Genomic DNA, 21,303 nt, shown 5'->3' with positions numbered 1-21,303 from the left:
GCGTCTGTGTGAGACTGAGACTGAAAGAAAGAACCACACCACTTTTGTTGTAATTTGTAATGACGTTCGATATTTAGTGGTCTTTTAATTGTCTTAACCATTTTAATCACGAATCACTGTTCAGGAAATTAGCAAGAATTGCACAAGTACCGTAGATAAAGTAACTTAGCACGGGAATAGCTTTTTACAGCTTTTTCACTCAATTTGATTGGATTTAACAGTTCATAGTAGTTGAAAAATGTCTCCCAGTTTAAGTTTAAGGCTTTAAGCTTAATGTGAGACCAAATATTCACTATTTCTTGCCCAGTAGTGTATATACACTAACACTATCAGTCAAAAGTTTGGAATATCGGGCCGTTTTTGAGCGTTGGTTGGCTTAGTTTCTTTTATCTGTTCCGCACCGTTGGCTTTAGTCGAACGCCATTGGGTCTTTTTTGGGCTGATTCAGCAAGTTAACCCTCTGAGGTCGACAAACGCGCCCGCGCGTTTTGCTGGATTTTTTTCATCGGTGTCAGGCCATCGCTAAGAGAGAGAACTCTGATTGGCTGTTCACCCTAGCGAACAAGTCAGCGAGCAAAGAAGTTATGAAAGCACAGACAGAAGGCTGTTAAAATGTTGCATCATCTTACCTGAGCATTCGAATACACAAATATTTTCTTAATAACATGAGCTGGCTATAATGAAGAAAGTGATCAGAATGACTGATATTCCAAACGGTTTTCGGGTTTGTATATCTGCAGTCCTATTTTCGGTTTTTGAATGACGAAAATAGACTAGTTACTAGTTGACAGTCGCCTGTAGTCCTTTTGGTGTGTTCAAGCGCAGCTTTTTGGCCGAGACGCAGCCAATGAGAGGCGACAACACAGTCGGCTTGGTGTGTCCTGTGCTTTATGCTCACCAGGGCTGTATTTATATGCCCAATAATACAGCAAAGACTAGTACAAAATAGTACAAAAAAAACGAATTGTTTTCTATTTGAATACTTTTACTGACTGTATTTTCAGCAGCCAGTCTCAGCCTCAGTCTCCAATGTCACATAATCCTTCAGAAATCAGTGTGTTTTGTTTTTATTGTAATTTTGTGATTAAAATAACTTTTTGGTTATGTGATATTGGTTTCTATACTTACAGTACCACAGTGAAAGATCAATGTGCGGTTAAAACGGTAAAAATGCATGTTGGCAAAATGTGATAAAACACTTCCTAATGTATGTTGAGTCTTTTATTGTGTGATTCCAGTGTTGTCAGATCTAAAAATCTCTGGTGGAGTGTTATCTGCACTGACATGGGCTCATGAGGCACACATGCTGCCGAGACCTGTGCTTCAGCGGGTGTAGTGGGAAAGTACCCTGTGAAGGCAGAGAAGGCGGTTCTATTTAGTGATTTGTTGGTTTTGGCTTTCATGAAGTGAAGCTCAGCACATTTCTCCATGCTTAAATCAGCCCTCTGTGTAACTCTCCTGTGATTCATCAGGAAGCACCGACTGCTCGCTTGTTCAAGAGACCTTTATACTAGCCTAAACATCAACAAAAACACATGCTCTTTTGTCTTGAGAATCTTTTTGCGATACTTTGATTGTAATCGCCAACATTTATTTGAATTACATGTCTGATAGCACTGTTTAAAGATGCCATGACATCCAAATTGGGCCCATTTGAGCACTTATTGTGTTTTTAAACCAATAGAGGCACCATATATAATGTTTGACAGGAATGAAAGCGAGGCTGTGAGGTATAGAGGTACAGTGTGTTCAATGGAATGTACTGCAGTTTAACAACATGCCAATTGTTCAGCTGAAAATAAAAAAATTCAGTTGACAAAAACTACATAAGTTTTGAAAGTTGTGCGTTCTTTTGAAATATTAAGCAGCTCAACGGTTGATAACAATGAGAAATGTTTATGGAGCACCAAATCAGTATGAAGGATCATGTGACACTGAAGACTGAAGAAATGGCTGCAGAAAATTCAGCTTTGCCATCACAGGAATAAATTACAGTTGTTTTAAGTTGTAAAATAATCTACAATATTTCTGTTTTTACTTGTGGTTAACCGATGTTAATTTTTTGATTGACCAATGCCATTATCTTCGAGAGATGGGTGCAAACACATGCATAACAATTGCTGAAATGAACTTAATATTTAAATAAAAAAATAGCAAATATCACCAATATTTTGACCTTGGTAAGCATTACAGATTTCTTTCAAAATTTTAGAAAGTCTTCCTGACCCCCAACTTTTTAATGGTAGTTATGTTCACTAAACAATTAGCTAGTTTTAAACGCATCCAGTGTCGGTATCCAAATGTTTTTTGGCTTGTCCCATCTTGACCTTCTCGATTGTATCCCACAATTAATATAATACAACATTGCCAAAATTGTCATAATCTGTTATAAATAAACGTTTATCTTCATATTATTTTTTATTACTTTTTAACCAGCTAATTCCATGCATTCTTAAAGGAGAACTCCGGTCAATTTTAACATTGAGCGAATTTTTTTGTACATTATTTGGAGTGCTGTCAGTACAGAGAACAACGACAAAAATCGGTGTTGCCTACAACGTGTTATCCTCTTTTTAAAATTTGCACCCTGTTGACTTCAATGGGGCAAGTTTTAAACCTGCTTTTAGCCTCTTAACATCCTTGATGTGTCATTACAAGTGCACAGGTCATGTGAGTGATTCCTTCGGAGTGAACGCGGGTGAATCTGACTGCAGTAGATGTGAAAGATATTAATAAAAATGATGTTTATTCAGCCAGCGCACATACCTGTATTTACATCCTGTTTTCGGTCGAAGTCCACAGTAGTCGATTGTCGAGTTCACGCGCGTGATCATAGGTACTAAACCTATGCGCGTGAACTCGACAATCGATTACTGTGGACTTCGACCGAAAACAGGATGTAAATACAGGTATGTGCGCTGGCTGAATAAACATAATTTTTTATATAAATCTTATATATTTCACTCCAAATGTACAAAAAAATGAGCTCAATGTTAAAATTGACCGGAGTTCTCCTTTAAATGAAACGCCCATGTTTCACGTTCCAGTCAATTCCTGATGGATAAAATCAAGTTCCCACCTACATTTTTTCATTGGCTCTTCTTTTACACTAAATTACTGTATGTCAGATTGTTTAGTTAAAGGAGTAGTGAAGGCCATACCATGCTAACTTTAAACTGACACAAAAACAATATTTTTGGTTACATCATCAAACACAGCTTGTCAAATAATCCTTAAAAATAAGACTAATTTACTTTTTGTCTATCGCCTTGCTCTTTGTCTGCTATGAAAGGATTTTCTCAGCTGTATTTTTCCAAGGAGTTCTTTCCTTTGTGTTATGATCCACACTTCAGCTGAGTCTTCAACAGAAGGGCATGTTTTTCAAAGAGAGGAAGAGAGGAACGGAGATTTGGCAGCGTGGGATGTGGATGTGGCAGCAGTGGACTGTACGGTAGTCCTAATTGGTTTCAGAGCTGGCTTTTACTAGCTGCTGTGCTTAGCATTTGTGGTACCGGCCTCCTTTTGCTTCAACTCTTCTTTAGCAAGCTGGAAGATGTAACCTCAGATCAGAAATCAGAATGGGTTGTGGAATTTGCAATCTGATTATGTGATAAAGCAAAGCTAAAATGGGAAACATTTGCATTTATCCCCCGGTTTCACAGACAAGGCTTAAGCCTAGTCCCAGACTAAAATGCAAGTTTGAGCTGTTTTAACTGAAAGTGTAAAGTGTACTGACATTTCTTCAAATATAACAGTGCCATTGTTTTGTCTCAAGATGCACACCAGAAATGTTTTTTCTAAGGCACGTTTATAAAAGGTACTTAAATATCCTAATTGAACTAAGGCCTAATCCTGGCTTAAACTAAGTCCTGTCTGTGAAATAAGGCCTATACGTTTTATTTTTAATTCTTAGATGTGCTGCTCAGAAGAAAATGACATAATGGCTCATGTGTATTGAGTTGGCTTGATTACCAGGATGACTAATTATAGAACAGTCATCTACTACCAGGAAGTCCATGACTCACTTTTTAGTCAGTTTAAGGAAGTTACTTCATAGAACATGAATATGTTTAACAACAACACAGTAACAAAACTGTTTAGCGACATAGAAGAGTAAAAAAAAAAAAAAAAAAGTTTACAACTTTATTTCTCATAATTGCAACTTTATATCTCTTAATTCTGAATTTACATGTCACATTGAGACTTGGTGTCTTGCAATTGTGACTTAATTGTAATTTCAACTTTTTGGGCCCTATCATACATCCGGCTCAATGCTTTTTTGCTAGTTTCAGCCTGACGCAGTTATCATTTTCACGTCCTGCGCCACGTTGTTTAAATAGCAAATGCATTGAAATGCAAGACCCACCCACCCAAGTGTGACAGTACGCCCGTGTTCAACCTGACCTATGTTTAACCTTTGACTTCTTTTCCAGACTGTACAACGAGAGGTCACAGGAGGTCAGACAGATGAAGGCTTGGGTCCTGAAATGGTGCCGCCAAGTCCGTCGCTCTTGTGCCAGGAAATGCCACTCAAAGTGCACGTCCGAAAACCCAGCAAAGGTGAGTTCCGCAACTTTAGTTGCAATACGATTAACAAACGCACTCCACATTGTTGGGTGCAAGACATGCTAATACAGAAGCTGGAACAAGAATGCGCAGGCTGAAACCTTTTAAACCAAAGTTTCATTCATGTGAGACAGCTGGTTGAAAATATGTTCTCCCCTCCTCTCAGGCCTTTTCCAGCAGAGGAGGATAAATTAATCAGAGTGACAGTTAGTTTGCAGAAAGAGATTAGTTTTAGGTGGTAATCCAGGATCTCTTATATCTAGCCAGTAGCCAGTTTTTGACCTGAACCATTTCAATTGGTAGTTTTCAGCCAAGAGCAACCATGAGGCGACCTCTTGCGATGTCCAAATGTACTAGACGTTTATTTGTTTTGTATGCTTTGTTACTATCATGTGGAGCCAACACATGACATGCAAGAAAAAATCTGTATATCGTGGCCACGAATTAACAATTCGTACCCATGGCTTACCAATACGTCACATCGAACAAAGTTTACAAAGAGTGACTGTTTTGTTCACGTGTTTTTGACCATCGCTGTTGTAACGTATTGGGAAGCAAGAATGTTCCCAGACAGGAGATTTATATGATGCAGGCAGCGGCTTGTATCAGGAGCACAAACAGAATTAAGTTGATACCCACACACACAGATCTACAAAGACTAAATAAGCAGTATCTCAGAAGCAAGGGCTTTGTTGTACTGAATATAGAAGTTGTTATTAAATAATATTAAATAAATTGCATTTCCAACATATTCCATCATTTTTATTTTCTTTTATAAGTCATTTCTATTGGTCACCCTTTACATCTGTCGGGTTTTTTCGTTTTTTTAAACAAATATTTAACCAATGAAAAGTATAAAAAAGAGCTTGTGACTAAACTTTGTAACTCCATTGGATCCTCAAACTGTCCGTAAAACCTTATAACTCCACTCCAGCTCAATCTTGAATGACGTGCCGCACACTGTTTGGACTGTCTCTGCTTGTTTGCAATGCAATGGAAAATAAATAACTCTCTGCGTTTTCTTTACTCAATCATTTGAGGAGCAGAGAAGAGTGTCTTAGTCTAGGATTTGTCACAGAGTCATATCCAATTCTGTCTTAAACAGCCTGTGTGAAGGACGTTTTTTATAACATGAGATTTTGGCCAAATGACAGGAAAAACTGAGCGCCCACATAGCTGCAGTAAACTTTATAACCTGTAAGTTGATGAATACGCAATGCACTTACTGCCTCAGATGCGGCCGTTCTATTGACGGACACAACGCGTATGTCTGAAATTCTTCAAAAATGTGCTGGTCAAAAACCTCGTAACTCCATTTGAGCTTGATTTCGGTAAAATGTTAATAATATAATGACACATGCAAGTGTCTGAACATATATAAAGCACAGCACAAACAAAGTTTTTTCCATTTCTTGACGTTTTGGAGATACAAGGTTTCAGCCCGACCGCGACGAAGTATAGTTTATTTTCATTAATTTCCAGAGTTTTAACATTGTTTTATGGGGTTTGGAATGCAATGTTTTTCTATTGTTATTAGAACCGAAATGCATGCTACGTGAAATTCATTTATTATGAATTCCATATCTGGTTGAAGATTGAGCCTCACTCATAAGGGTCTGCTTATCAGGTTTAATGGCTTCTTTAGCTGTAGTTATGAGATTTTTGATCATTGATCTCTGCACTCTGTGTGAACTTTTGGGTCTTATTGTGGACAGACTGTAAATACACATGGGTATGAGTCCCCAGAGTTTGCATTCTTAACTTGTGGAACATGAGAGAGTTTGCCTCATGTTTAATGGAATATCTTGGCCTGGCACTTTTCAAGACTGGTTTGTGTGTTATTGAAAGACTCTGTAGTTTTCTGTTTTAATCCTGAGGAGAATATTAGAGACACAACCTACTGCATCTTACACAGACTCACATGTCCACACAAGTTTTCCTGGGATGTGTCCTGTCATTTCTTGAATTACGCTCTGTTGTGAGCATAAGTGTGTATTTTTGGTCCTATTTTGTCTCGCTGGTGGCTAATGCAACAGTAGCACCAGCAGTTGTTCAAAAGTAATCTGATCAGATTTCGGCTATCGGATTGGATTATATCTTGGAAATGGGTTGTTCATAAGAAAATAGGGATTCTGAAATCAGATTAGATCAAGGAATCCATTTGGGTTTTGATCTGGATCAAAACTTCAGTATGTGTTGTTCAAAACGTTTTAGTAGGATTGGGTAACTTCGATCCAAAAATGTTAAATTGGTCAAATAATACAATGTTAGAAAGAATCATGTAGTATACCTATTTATTTATATTTTGAACTTAATTTTTATTCAACTGTTAAAGTGATAAAGTACAAATTAGGCTACCTATTACGTCTTTTAATACAGTATAGTAAAAATAAAAAAGGTCCTCATAAAATAATCCCCTAAACAGCTGCCAATATCAAACTAAATTCATATATTTAACTTTAACTAAGTGTTAGTTTTTTACACTGCATATTAATTACAATGACTCAAGCATCAGAGACAGTCAAAAGTAGTTTCTAAATATTGCGTCCCTTATTGCATATATTTGTCTGTTTTTATTTATTTTTTTATTTATTAATATGGTACTATATGGTTATCCGGACCACATGTGATGACCTACCCCAACCCCGCCCCTAAACCTACCCGTCACTGGGGTTACGACCAACCAAGAGCGGTTGTGGTCAGGTGTGGTCCGCATAACCGTATAGTACCATTAATATTATTATTATTTATTTGGGTTGGGTCAGATGAGGATCTACGGAGCCCCTAAAAGGATGGAGATTTCCCCTATTTTTTCCATCACCATGTCCCTTTAGGGGAACCGGTCTATTAGCACGTATAGCATGACAAATAATTAACTTCACTTGAAGCTTTTGAGAAATTAAAAAATAAAACACCCAAAACTGTATGTATGACGAACTGTATGTTGATGCGTGAAATTCTGGAGGGAACGTCGGATGGCGTCAGTGATATGGTGACGTAATGACGTGTGCCATTAATCGATCTGTGTTCTACAACATGTAAAATGGGAACATGAAAAGAATATTCTAAAAGCAACTCATGTAAACACCTTAATCAGAATATTGTCTTATTCAGAATAAGGTCAATAATTAGATTACTGCTGCTGTCCATGGAATTAGTCATTGTGATCCCATTAACAGCACTGTTAATTCAGATTTGGCAATGTGAATAAGTATGTATCTGGATTAGGGTGATCCAATCCAATTTTGCATCGAAAAACAATCACAAAAGGAAGACGGATTACCTGATTCTGGATAGCAGAACAACAGGAATCCACAAACTGCCCTTTTTTCCCTTGCATACTAGCATGTCGTGCATATTCTCAGCTTATCTCAGTGTTTCATCAGCATAATATATTTATAGATTTTTACATTTGCAATAGAAAATGTCAGTGACGTTTGACATGAAGAACCATGTGTTTGTGTATATATATAAAACTAAAATGCCTGAAGCTAAAAGATATGGTCGGTTGTGTATATAGCTTATTCTTATGACCTGGGATCATATTGCTCCGTTCATTGCATATCTATACCATAACATAATGGAAATGTCAGTCCAGGAAGGCTTTTGTGCTCAGCGGGTGTGCTGGAGGCACTGGCCATTGGAATCGAACAGAGCAGAGATAGACTGTTGTTTTGTCTGCTGGTAATTTAATGCTTCTCTGCTGCATTACCTCAATGCTTCACCGCATGCCTTCAGCACGAGCCGTAGCAATCCGTCAACACCCTCACACACACACATTCATATTTATTGGGTTTAATCGAACATACTCAACTCCCATTGGATATTGACTTTGTTAAAACCCGTGAGGTTTATATACTTGTACGCGAGTCGGATCAAAGACTTTCAAAACAGCTGTTCTTCACAGGATCTCACAATGATAACGACATTTGAAATTCCCAGAAGCTCGGCCGAGTTCGGCTGTTTGTCGAGTTGATGTTGGAAAGGATGTGTATGCATCCATGACTCTAGATCTGCTTGTCTGTTCTTGAATGTTTGTCTGTGTGTGGAGTTATGATGTGTGCATTATAATGCTCGCTGGGTAACTAGAGCTGTAAGAATGGGAGAATGCCTCGGATTACCCGGCCTGGCATCAGGCATGCGGCAACTGCAAGCCCCAGGGCATCCAAAGTATACAGAGCATAGAGAGGAAGGTATGTGTGTGGGAGTGTATTAAAAAAGTATAGAAATGTGTTTGTTTGTGTGATTCAAAGAGACAAAGAGAGATGTTATAGGGTTGTGAACATGATTTCATCAAGTACATTCCAATCAACCAATCAGTTAACAGTGTATGTCAAGTTTTGGCTTACAACAAGGGTTAGGGGCTTCTGCACCATTCTTATTCGTCTATCATTTCCCTTTGATTTTAGGGATAAGTTATGGGTAGGGTTAGGTTTAGGGGTAGGGATAAGGTTAGGACTACATTTTCGGACAGGAATGTTGTTCCAGGATCAACAAAATACAGGGTATATTCGTTAACCCCTGATAGACGCTGCCCTGATAGTGTTTGTTTGAGCGCTCTCTGAGCGTCAAGCGTTGAGCATTGTAGCCAATCACAATCGTAGCTGTTGAGCTCATGACCGCAATGGCCAATCAGAGGTGCTAGTCAGTACGTTAGTCAGAATCCGCTTTACCTTAACCGCTTAATCCTTTCATTATAACCAACACGATTTAAAGAAGAGATTCTTTGTGCAATTAAGACAGATTTTTTTATAACGTTTTATAACATTTTCGTGAGAGTGCAGAATTCAGTGAGCTTGCGCTTTAGAGATTATAATTGGGAGGCTCTTCTCTTGCTTTCTGTTTATGAACCATTCACAGTCTGAATACAAGTTTAGTTTTTCATGCTGCTAAGTTCAAGGAGAAGTTTTTGAATTGACAACCGTATTTAAATGTGCGATTGAATCAGAAACTGCGATGATTGACAGTGATAACCAACGGACGAGGCAAACTGGACATTTTTTAAAGTATTTAATTCGACAGTTTTTGCTCTGGTAGCTAAATTGGTACCGAAAACCATGAAATTTTACTGGAATTGGTATCGACTACTGAAATTTTGGTACCTTGACAACCCTAGTGTGTGTTCAAATGTGGTGGGTTGTTAAGAGGAACTTTTAGGGCGGAATTCAAAAGAACAGTTTCACAAATGTACTTTAAGACTCATAAGTTAAGCTAAATTTGTTGTCTCGTCACCTGGTGCACCTCAATTATGGACATAGACTTTTTGATCAAATAACAGATTGGTTGAAGTACTGCAGGCATCTTGTGCTATTTGAAAAGAGAATTAAAACTACAGAGATCCCAATCCAATATCTATTTTGTGTGGTACGATTGAGAGCAGAAGTATTATGGAAAACCCATCCTGCAGTTTTCTAAGAAAACTTGAAGTTCCTCCTTCTGACCATGAACAAACTTTTCATGAGTGATTGAATTGGCCTGACAGGATGTTGACTTTGAATTGGAATGAAAGGAAAAGGAAATTTCATTTCAAAGAAATTCAGCACAGTTACTCAAACGTTTTGTGACGAAACACAAATGATCATCACATCACTAGTTTTAACTAATTATTCTTATATTTTTGTTTAAAGGTGCCCTAGAATTTGAAATTGAATTTATCTTGGCATAGTTAAATAACAACAGTTCAGTACATGGACATGACATACAGTGAGTCTCAAACACCATTGATTTCTCCTTCTTATTTAAATCTCGTTTTTGAAAACCCCCCCTGAAAAATAGGCGAATCTTCACATTACACCGACTGTGACGCAACAGTCGGGATCATTAATATGTACGCCTACAAAAATTTGCATATGCCAGCCTATGTTCAAGGCCAGGCGGAACTTTTTTCTTCGAGAGGCATCATGGCTTGCAAACGAGCGAAGCATGGCAGTTGCTCAGTGTTTGGATGTACAAATGAACACAAAGGTATTTTTTTAGTTCCTTCATCCGAGCCTCTGAAGAACCAGTGGGTTATGTGAATGTCTGATGTGTAATTGTTCAAGTTCAGACAGATAATCTTTCTCTCAAAGTTGTTCAATACTGTTTATGCATCAGTAAATCAAGCCAGTGACTAAACGATCAACTTCACGTCGTTTCTCTTGGTAGGATGAAAATAATCTTACTTAAACTGTGATTAATATACAGATAGCAATCAAAGAACAATCCCTTTCCAGTCGCCCAAGCTGTCAATCACACAGTCACACAGCACAGAGTTTATCTGGACACTTGCCAAAACTCATTATGAAATTAATGATGCTGTTACACTGCACAACGAAGCTCTTACTGTATGTACATCATGTTTGCATTGGTGAAATCATTAGTGAGAGTGCAGAAACTGCGTTGCAATGATAAGATCTTCATTCACGTGATCAACAGGCTTACACTGAAGTCTCACAGCAGCCAATCACAGCAGTGGGCGTTTACACTGAAGTCTCACAGCAGCCAATCACAGCAGTGGGCGTTTACACTGAAATCTCACAGCAGCCAATCACAGCAGTGGGCGTTTACACTGAAGTCTCACAGCAGCCAATCACAGCAGTGGGCGTTTACACTGAAGTCTCACAGCAGACACGCCCCTTCAAACAGAGTGTTCAAATCAGAGGCTAAAATCAGGCTAGGAAAAATGCCTTTTATTTCTAAATTATAACAAATTTTGATCTAAAAACCATACTAACATTATAAGGGCACCCCAGGAAACATTCTAAAATAATAAAATAATCCATGCAAGGGCACCTTTAATATTTATAATGTTTTTTTTTTTTTTTATGTATAGATTATAGGCTACATATTTCTCTCTCATCTAAGTTCAGTCATATCAAAACAGTTCATAATAGATCACATTGTTTTCAAGCTTTATTAAAATCAATATTGACAAAGAAACTTGGTGTAGATTAGATCTTTCTGGGAAATTAAAATGTTTCCTCATAAAATGAAAGTTAATTATTTTAAATATAATAAACTGTATATAGTATTAATGATACAATATATAATTTTATAGGTGGCATTTCAAACATGAATCATTACTATCATCTAATATTTATATAATCATATGTATGGTTTGTGTATGATAACATTTAATTCATACTGAAGTATATAATTAAAATATATTTATATATATAAATGTATATAACATATATTTTAAATGTTTTTAAAATAAGTCTCTTATGCTTACCAAGGCTGCATTTATTTGATAAAAAATGCAGTTAGTATTGTGAAATATTACAATTTAAAATAGCTGTTTTCTATTTTAAAATATTTTAAAATTGTATTTATTCCTGTGATGCAAAGCTGAATTTTCAGCAGCATCATTACTCCAGTCTTCAGTGTCACATGATCCTTCATAAATCATTCTAATATGCTGATTTTGTTCAAGAAACATTTGTTATTATTATCAATGCTATATTTTCCCAGAATTCTTTGATAAATTGAACGTTGAAAATAACATTTTAAATTTTTTTTTGTAACCGTGTAAAAGTCTGTACTGTCACTTTTGATAAATTTAATGCATATTTAAATTTGTCTTACTGTCCCCAAACCATTGAATGGAGGTGTATTTATCAAGAAACGTTTCCATAACTCATTTGAAACATTCAAAGCAAAATGACATAACTGTATAGAAAACCAACCTCTATCATTTCAGGAGGTTCAGACAGGAGAGGTGAAGAAAGAAAGAAGCAAAAAGTGTCAGATGAAAGAAAACAACTTGTTCAGGTCAGCTGCACCTGTGCATATCCATGAGTTATTAGAGCCCAGTGCTGAAAACTCACGTGGGAGGACAGGAGAGATGGCAGGTGTGTTCCCATAATGCCCCTGTGCAGTGAGCAATGCTTGAAAAGTGCAATGATGCCTGCAGTGAAAGGTCAGACGGAGGGGGAGGATAATGAACAATGTATTTATGCTGTGTCTTCGAATATTATTGCTGTATTTTTCACTCACTTAATATTACACCAATTTTTAAAAAGCAATGATAATAATAATAATTATTATTAATAATAATATTTGTGTATATATATATATATATATTTATTTTATATATAATATTTATCAATAGTATATTTAAATATGTTGGTACTATATATTAATCCAATATATTTTATATAAATATAATAATTGTATCATTAATAACATGTATTTTTGTAATATAAGCTTTTATATAGCAATAATAATAGTAATTTATTATTATTGCTATATAAAAATAAATGTATTATAAATCAACATATTATTATTGCTATTATTAATATTTTTTTTTATTAATATAAAATACAACAATAACATAATGTAAAATTTACACCATTTTGCCTTTCTGTTCTCTACAGGATTTTCATGTTTTATGTGCTGCTTTTGGGCTCTTTGTGATTCATGAATAATTTAAATTGTTTATAGTCTGCTTTGTTACAACAATAGTGTAAAAATGCACAGCCTACTGGAGAACTGATGTAGTTAAATATTTTAGTGTGATAGAAGAGTGTTACAAAATTACATCCTCTAAAGGAAAACGCATCACGTTCTATTTTAAGCGTCATATATTATTCATATATATTATATACATCACATATATTCCCATGCAATCATAATCGTAAACATCATGAAAACACCTGAATGTAATTGTAACATCATCCGGCATGGAATGTTTTAGTGATGTTGCACTTGAGCAAATACTCTAAAATTATAATTTTTTTCTTCCAGATTAAAAATACTTTGCATCTCATCCCATTTGTACTTCACACATTTGCCTTTGTCCGTCTGTCATCTCAAACCACTTCACAAATCTCTTCCTCCTCTGGCGGTGACCTCTCTCTGGGTTTGTGGTTCACTTTCACTCCACGGCGCACACTCACACACACACACAAACACAGTGTAATGAGGGGTTTGGTGGGTGGAATGGGAGGAGCAGACAGGCATCTCTCTTTGCCAAAGGGAAAAGCCTCTTGCTCTCCGGAACATTCCAGATGAGCTCACACTCGCCTGCCGGAGTTGCGGAAAGAGATGAGACCATGAAAAAGCTCTAAAGTCTGTGCAACAACAAATAAAGTTCTGCCATCGATTACTAACTCTCATGTCGTTTCAGATCCGTTCTTTTTTGAGGACCCCGTTTTTTTTGTGCTAGTCGCTTGATCTTATATTTAGAAATGGCTAAAATATTTATCTCAGTGAACGAGAGAATTGAAGGCGATCTTCTGCTCTCGGATGTGTAGAACTCACAGAAGTACATTCAGCTCTCTTTGTACACACACACACACACACACACACACACACACACACACACACACACACTACAGGAAGTGCTGACTCTGCAGGGTATATTAAACACCCCATGTTTACGGTGAGCAGACTCCGGATGTGTTCCTGCTCGCTTGTGTGTGAACGTGTGTGTGTGTGTGTGCATATGTACACACTTAAGCTGGACACTTAAGTCACACTTATAATATATGAATATCACGAACATTACCATACCAAAGCTTGGAGTTGTTTACATTTTTTTAACGTTTTTGAGAGATTTCTCTTCTGCTCACCAAGGCTGCTTTTTTTAAAGTGAAAAACACAGTAAAACGGTGTATTATTATTACAGTAATATTGTGAAATGTTGCAAAGTTAAATTTTCAGCATCATTACTCCAGGTTTCAGTGTCACATCATCCGTTAGAAATCAATCTAATGTGCCGATCTGGTGCTTAAACAACATTTCTCTTTATCTTATTATCAATGTTGAAAACAGTTGTGTTGCTTAATATTTGTGTAGAAACTGTGATCCATTTTATTTCAGGATTCTTTGATGAATAGAAAGTTCAAAAGAACAGCATTTGAAATATTAATCTTTTGTACCATTTTAAATGTATTTACTCTCACTTTTAGGATATAATGCATCCTTGCTGAGCAAAAGTATTAACTTTCTTTCAAAGATATCTCCCTAACCCCAAACTTTTTAACATCAAACCATTTAAAGATGACAAAGTTATGAAACAATATATATTGTCTTCTGTCGCTCCTTATTTTCTCTCTGAAACTCTTGCTCACGTTTAACCTTACTGTCTGTTTTGAACTTCACTGGTTTGCCACCAAAATATGTTGTGAAATGAACCGCCTGGAGGGTTTCTCTCGGGTTCTTCCTCCTTAGCTGAATATGCTCGAATGCGTTCTGACCTGCCAGAAACCGTCTGAGAGGTTATTAAGTTCTGGAGGATTTTCTTCTCCTCTAATAGAATCCAAACAGTCTGTGATAATACAACCACAATTCATTACATTCAAAGCTTGGGGAGTGAATGTAACTCATTCAGTTATTTTGGGGTAAATGTAACTATATTTTTATGCGTGGAATGCAAGAGTGAAACAATCCAGCATTTCAAGACAAATCTCAACTTTGTGGCTATGCTCAAGAACCATTTCTTATTATCATACAGTTTTGTGCTGCTTGATATTTTTGTGGAAACCGTGATGCATTTTTTTAAAGGATTCTTTGATTAATAGAAAGTTCAAAAGAACAGCGTTTAACACAGCAATTTAAAAGTCTTCTGTAACCAAATAGATTTGAACCTTTCTTGTCTTTTTTTGTGCTTTTTTTTTTTTTCAGTTTATGTTGAAAGAATTGAACTAAGAGGAGTTACACCCAAATCAGACAAACCAACAGAATACATCCTGGAGGTGAGTTTTGTGTCAGTTTCCAGTAAAGTTACAGTAACCGTTGATCAAGATCTCCTGCATATTATCTATGTTGTATCTCAAGCAAAAAGAGGTCCTTTCTGTAGTTGTGTCATATGTTTTACAGAATAATTGTAGCCAAAATGTAAAATGTAGTTGGCATGTTATATGTTTGTCATACTGTTGTCTTGGTTGAAGGCCTTGTGGTCCGACTCCACTTTGTCGACTGTCAGCAAAACCCCTCAGGAAGTGCTGGAGTTCATCTCCCAGGTGAGTGACAGTCACATGCGTGTTTGAAATGTTGAACCTGTGCGTAAAGACCAAAAGTCTTAAAAATAAAACATTAGCATTCCTGTTCATCCCAATTTCTTGCCCATCACTGGAACCGCTGGAAAGTTGAATGGTCGAAAAATGCTTTGACTTTGATTGAAGAATAATCAATGCTGTAAAGTTGAAAACCAGTGAATCTTCACAACCTGTCAGCGCTCAACAATGAACTGTGAAAAAGTGTGATTGTGTCTCTGTTCTCTCTCTTCAGCTCTCTCAGCTCTTTCCTGATGAATGTCTGGAGAAACTTCTGCCTCAGATGCCTGGACTTGATTCCACTCATGAACTAGATCCTCGGTATTTCTGCTTCTGAATCCTAACACGAAATGCGCAAACAGATACACTAAATCTCATTTATATAATGTTTTTTTTATCAGGGATGGGTTATAAATGTAATATTTACTATATATTTTCAGACAGAAAAAGGCCTTTTTTTAAGTATTAAAAGGTTTAGTAAAAATATATGTGGGGAAATGTTGTTTATTATTCTATATTGTTATAAATTAAAATGCTAATTTAATAAAATAACTTAATTTTATTATACATGTTTATGGCAAATATATTAATTATATCTATATCTATCTATCTATCTATCTATATATATATATATATATATATATATATATATATATATATATATATATATATACAGTGATGTGAATAAGTATGGAGACCCATGCTAAAGTTGCCTAAAAAGAGGAATAAAAAATCATCTTTTGGAAATTGATCTTAATGCCTTAATTTAAAAAAATTAGGAAAAATCCAACCTTTCAGGACACCAATTTTCTTTGTGAATGAATAATGTATCGTAAATAAATAAATGTTCTTCCTTAAAATCCAGGGTGCATAAGTCAGGACACCCCTATGTTAAATTCCCATAGAGGCAGGCAGATTTTTATTTTTAAAGGCCAGTTACTTCATGGATCCAGGATACTATGCATCCTGATAAAGTTCCCTTGGCCTCTGGAATTAAAATAGCCGCACATCATCACATACCCTTCACCATACCTAGAGATTGGCATGGTTTTATTTCAGTTAGCCTAATAGCTGGTTTGATTTGCATTGAGAGATGATCTTATGGAAAGTACCCCATGCCAGTCTATAGGTATGGTGAAGGCTGTGTGATGATGTGTGGCTATTTTAATTCCAGAGGCCAAGGGAACTTTATCAGGATGCATAGTATCCTGGATCCATGAAATAACTGGCCTTTAAAAATAAAAATCTGCCTGCCTCTATGGGAATTTCCAGGCAATTAGGCAACTTTAGCATGGGTGTCCAAACTTATTCACATCACTGTATATATATATATAATTTATTTTTTACAGGAAGAAGAGTCAGTATTGTTGTTCCACTCAATGTTTATGGCTTCAAATAGTTCATTAGTAGGTGAAAAATGACTCAGTTTAAGTTTAATGTGAGACCAATCGACCAGGCCAAAACATGAGCCTGATGGACTTGTTCTCAAGCCACTTCTTGGTTGTCTTTTCTATTTGGGCAGAAACATTGTCTTATTGAAAAATAACATCTGATCATTCCTCTTTAGAAAACAAGTTTTCATTTGTGGGATGCAAGCCATTCTGCAATATTCTCCTGTACTCCGAAGCATTAAATGACTTTTCTCAGTGAAGTAGCTCACCAATACCAGCAGATAAAAAAGTCCCCACACAATGACACTCTTCCTCCATGCTTCACTTTGCTAGAGATGCATTTTTGATTATATTTCTTACAAGATTTTTAAAAATCACCATCCAACTCATGTTTCATTGTGATTCATCAAAGTTCTCACAATTCTCCCCACAACTCTGCTGAACCACTCTGAGTCAAACTTCCTAGATTCTGCCAAAAACTGTTTTTTCTGAGACAGCAATGGTTTTTAAGTAGTGCATTTGCTTAAATTTAGCTAATTCCTGATCAATAAATTGTAGTTAAAACAATTAAAAGCTTAGTGTTTAGCCATATATATACATACTCATTTATTTATTTTGTTACATTTCTTTATTCATTTTGTATCTCATATTTTGTTTTGTAGATCGTCCAGCCTTGGTTTTTGCTATATCAAAACCTAATCAAAATTGTATTAAATTTGTGGATTTTTCCTCAATCCCACAGATGCTTGACCTCTTTTCCGCCTCATGTTCTCAAACACGACAAAGTCTGTTTATTCTTCAGCACTTCGTCCGCACCGCAGCTCCCTACTAGCACAAGTAAGCCCCTTATTTCCCCCTTGCAATGGTTCATCCCTGCCACTTCACCATAGAGGTTTGTTTCAGGACCACACCATCTCTTGGGGAAACGGGGTTGGAGTTTGTTTCAGCTCAGATGGAATTTGATTTGACCTGCTTGTGCTGAGATGCTTCAGAAGTGACCTCATCTTGGGAAACTATTAATAGGGCGAAAGGCCACTAGAACCTAGATGTGTATCTGTGATGTTATTTTTAGTGGTGGGGGAAGGGACAGACACCCCCTTGGATAGAAATAAGTGCAACATTCTTATTTATTGATAATGTGAATTGTAGAATAGTCATTGCAGATGTATTTTTCACCTATATTAGCCATCAAATACAATAAGAGAGGGCTCTGCAATAAGAAAACAATTCATTATGGATACTATTATTATTATTATTGTTAATATTACGATTGTTTACAACTCAATAGCCTGTAGTTGAAATTATATCAGTGCAAATGGGCCATTTGGTGCAGTGCTGGGCCTGTACCACTTTTATAGCTTTAAAATGTCGGTGTTATAGCCTTCCCCTTGAATTGGGCTCATGGGGGAAAAAACTCAAAATAAAGTTTGTGTACATAAGGATAAGTCATGGTAAGAGGGAATTACATATTTTTTCATTTTGATGTGAAAAGTGATGTGTATGTGAGATATTCTTTTCAGTCCTTTTTTGACATGCATCTTTTCATGTCAAATCATCCTATACTCCTTAATCACACTTTATCACTTCCATGTTTTTCAGATCTGGGCTGTTTGCTTCAGTATAGGGGAGCGAGCAGGTGAGTTTAACAACCCCTCACCCCAAACACTAACACATCTCTCTTCTCTCCATCCATAATCCTCTGTCACTCTGTCCCAGGCCCATTTGTGGTGTCGCCAGCATCCAGCCTGTCCTAAGCGTCCATGCCCCCCTCCCGCAGAGCACCCCTGCCCACTTGCCCCCTCTCCCCCCTCAGACAGCGGTGGCCATCCTCCCCGGCACTGCTGTTCCTATGGGGGAGGGCAGTCCACCACAGACGCACCTCATAAACCCCGGACCCCTGTCCCAGCAGCCCAGCCCGGAGCAGAACGGCATCCTGGACTGGCTTCGTAAACTACGGTTGCATAAATATTACCCTGTCTTCAAACAGCTAACCATGGAGGAGGTACGTGACTTAAAGTGGCTCTTTCCCTTGGTATGAGAACCATCTCTCAGATAAGAGATTAAATTTATTTAGGTTCAGGGAACAGATTTCGGATATTGCAGCCAAGAAATACATCTGTCCTTCCTAACAAATCTCTCCCACTACAACTTATCTAAATTATGATCTCTTTATTCAATTTCTCAGTTCCTCGCTCTCACAGAAGAGGATCTCAACAAGTACGACCTCACTCAGGGGGCCAAGAAGAAGCTAAAGACTCAGCTGGAGCTTCAGAAGTGAGTGTGATTTGTGCTCATAATATGACACTGACACATTTAAATCTGTGTGTATCGTGCCATAAACCACCTTAGAAACATTCAGTTGTTGTTTAAACGCAGTTATTGCTGCTATGATAAATAAAAAACTCAACCGGTTAGCACATTTTGCACCTTATCAAACATAGATGAGCCAAAATATTATGACCACCTGCCTAATATGCTGTTGGCCCTCCGCGTGCTGCCAAAACAGCGCCGACCCGCCGAGGCGTGGACTCTACAAGACCCCTCAAGGTGTCCTGTGGTATTTTGAACCAAGACGTTACTAGCAGATCCTTCAAGTCCAGTAGGTTGGATCGAACTTGTTGGTCCAGCACATCCCACAGATGCTTGAGATCTGGGGAATTTGGAGGCCAGGGCAACACCTTGAACTCTTCATCGTGTTCCTTAAACCATTCCTGAACAATGTCTGCAGTGGCCACTGCAAATGGCCACTTCCACCAGGGAACACCATTGTCATGAAGGGATGTACCTGGTCTGCAACAATGTTTAGGTAGGTGACACGTCAAATTCACATCCACATGAATTGCCGAACCCAAGGTATCCAAGCAGAACATTTCCCAGAGCATCACTTCTCCACCGGCTTGTCCTCGTCCCACAGTGCATCCTGGTGACATCACTTCCCCAGGTAAACGGCGCACATGTACGGCCATCCACGTGATGTAAAAGGAAACGAGACTCATAGGACCAGGTGACATTCTTCCACTGCCCCCCAGTCCAGTTCTGACGCTAATGTGCCTATTGTCTGCGCTTTTGACAGTGGACAGGGGTCATCATAGGCAGTCTGATTGGGTGTGGCTATGCAGCCCTATACGCAGCAGTTTTGACACATTCCTACTATTACCATTGTTACGAACTTTTAAGGTCTAGGAGATGTTTCGCAACACTTATTTTATTATCACTGCTGATGGCTGAATGAAGAGGAAAAGACACATGACAGACTCAACTTACAGAGACAAACTGGATTTTTATTGACAAAAAGCCGAAGCCACTAGATCCAGTTCTCAACAATAATGAAGTGCGCTATGTACAATGTGAAAGATATAAATCAGACAACAAATGAAAGGGAAAGGAACCAAAAAGTGGCGCCAAAAGAAAGAACAGAATATAACAAAACAATCCTTATACTAAACCTAAACCTAACCAAAGGAAAAGGTAGAAAGAAAACCGAAATCTTCGGTGCATCCGGCACCTAAATAAACTAGCTACTAAAACAAAACATACACAGAGTGGCGCTCACTCCTAACCTAGTGTATCTAACAAGTAAACAATACTACGGGCAATATGTATACCGCGGCATACTAACCTGTCGTTCTCTTTCCCAAAGAGCCGTGTTACAGGACCCCATAACATTGAATCAGGATACACATCGAAGCTGTTATCCCTAAAATTGAAACATAACAAGTACTAAAGGTAAAAGCACAAAGCACACAACTCATTCCACTACAAAGAGCAAGACTTCACTAAATAACTCATTCCACTACAAAGAGCAAGACTTCGCTATATAACTCATTCCACTACAAAGAGCAAGACTTCGCCATATAACTCATTCCGCTACACGAGCTTGCGAGCGCTTCCGAGAGAGAGAGCGCATGAATGAGCACGCCATCCCTTTGAACCCAGCTGGACAACTCTGATTGGCTCCCGGACGCCGCCCCAATGATGAGTGACATCCCGCTAGGCCAGTCACAGCAGCCTACGAGCCAAGAGCGAGCTAGAAACAGAAAGAGATAACGAGGACAAACAATCAACACGTGCGAAGTATACTAGCGTGCGCAGACCAGTGAAGACAAGACAAAACACACGTGGAACGTAACAACCATTATTAAAATTTGACTGTATGCCACAGTAGACCTTCTGTTGGCTCGGACCAGACGGGATAGCCTTTGTTGCCCTTGTGCATTTAGTTTGTGGTTTATCCCTCTTTGGACCTCTGTTGGTAAATTCTCACCACTGCTGACCCGGAGCAACCCACAAGCCTTGCTGTTTCAGAGATACTCTGAACCAGTCGCCTTGCCATAAAAATATGGTCCTTGTCAAAGTCACTCAGATCTTTA

At 37.7% G+C, this 21,303-nt stretch overlaps 1 protein-coding gene across 1 annotated transcript in view; it reads left to right on the top strand.

Moving 5' to 3' along the window:
• The window catches only part of zcchc14 (zinc finger, CCHC domain containing 14), a 32,096-nt gene that overhangs the window by 2,794 nt on the left and 7,999 nt on the right, over positions 1-21,303 (top strand). The window contains exons 2-9 of the mRNA XM_084396551.1: positions 4,434-4,560; positions 15,172-15,242; positions 15,438-15,509; positions 15,778-15,863; positions 17,676-17,770; positions 18,533-18,569; positions 18,650-18,935; positions 19,119-19,207. Of these exons, the coding sequence (XP_084252677.1) occupies positions 4,434-4,560; positions 15,172-15,242; positions 15,438-15,509; positions 15,778-15,863; positions 17,676-17,770; positions 18,533-18,569; positions 18,650-18,935; positions 19,119-19,207 (863 nt within the window). The remainder of the gene's footprint in view (positions 1-4,433; positions 4,561-15,171; positions 15,243-15,437; positions 15,510-15,777; positions 15,864-17,675; positions 17,771-18,532; positions 18,570-18,649; positions 18,936-19,118; positions 19,208-21,303) is intronic.

Source organism: Rutilus rutilus (genome assembly GCF_951802725.1).
Source record: "Rutilus rutilus genome assembly, chromosome: 23".
In the NCBI taxonomy this organism is placed as follows: domain Eukaryota; kingdom Metazoa; phylum Chordata; class Actinopteri; order Cypriniformes; family Leuciscidae; genus Rutilus; species Rutilus rutilus.
This window is presented reverse-complemented; position numbering and strand designations above follow the sequence as displayed.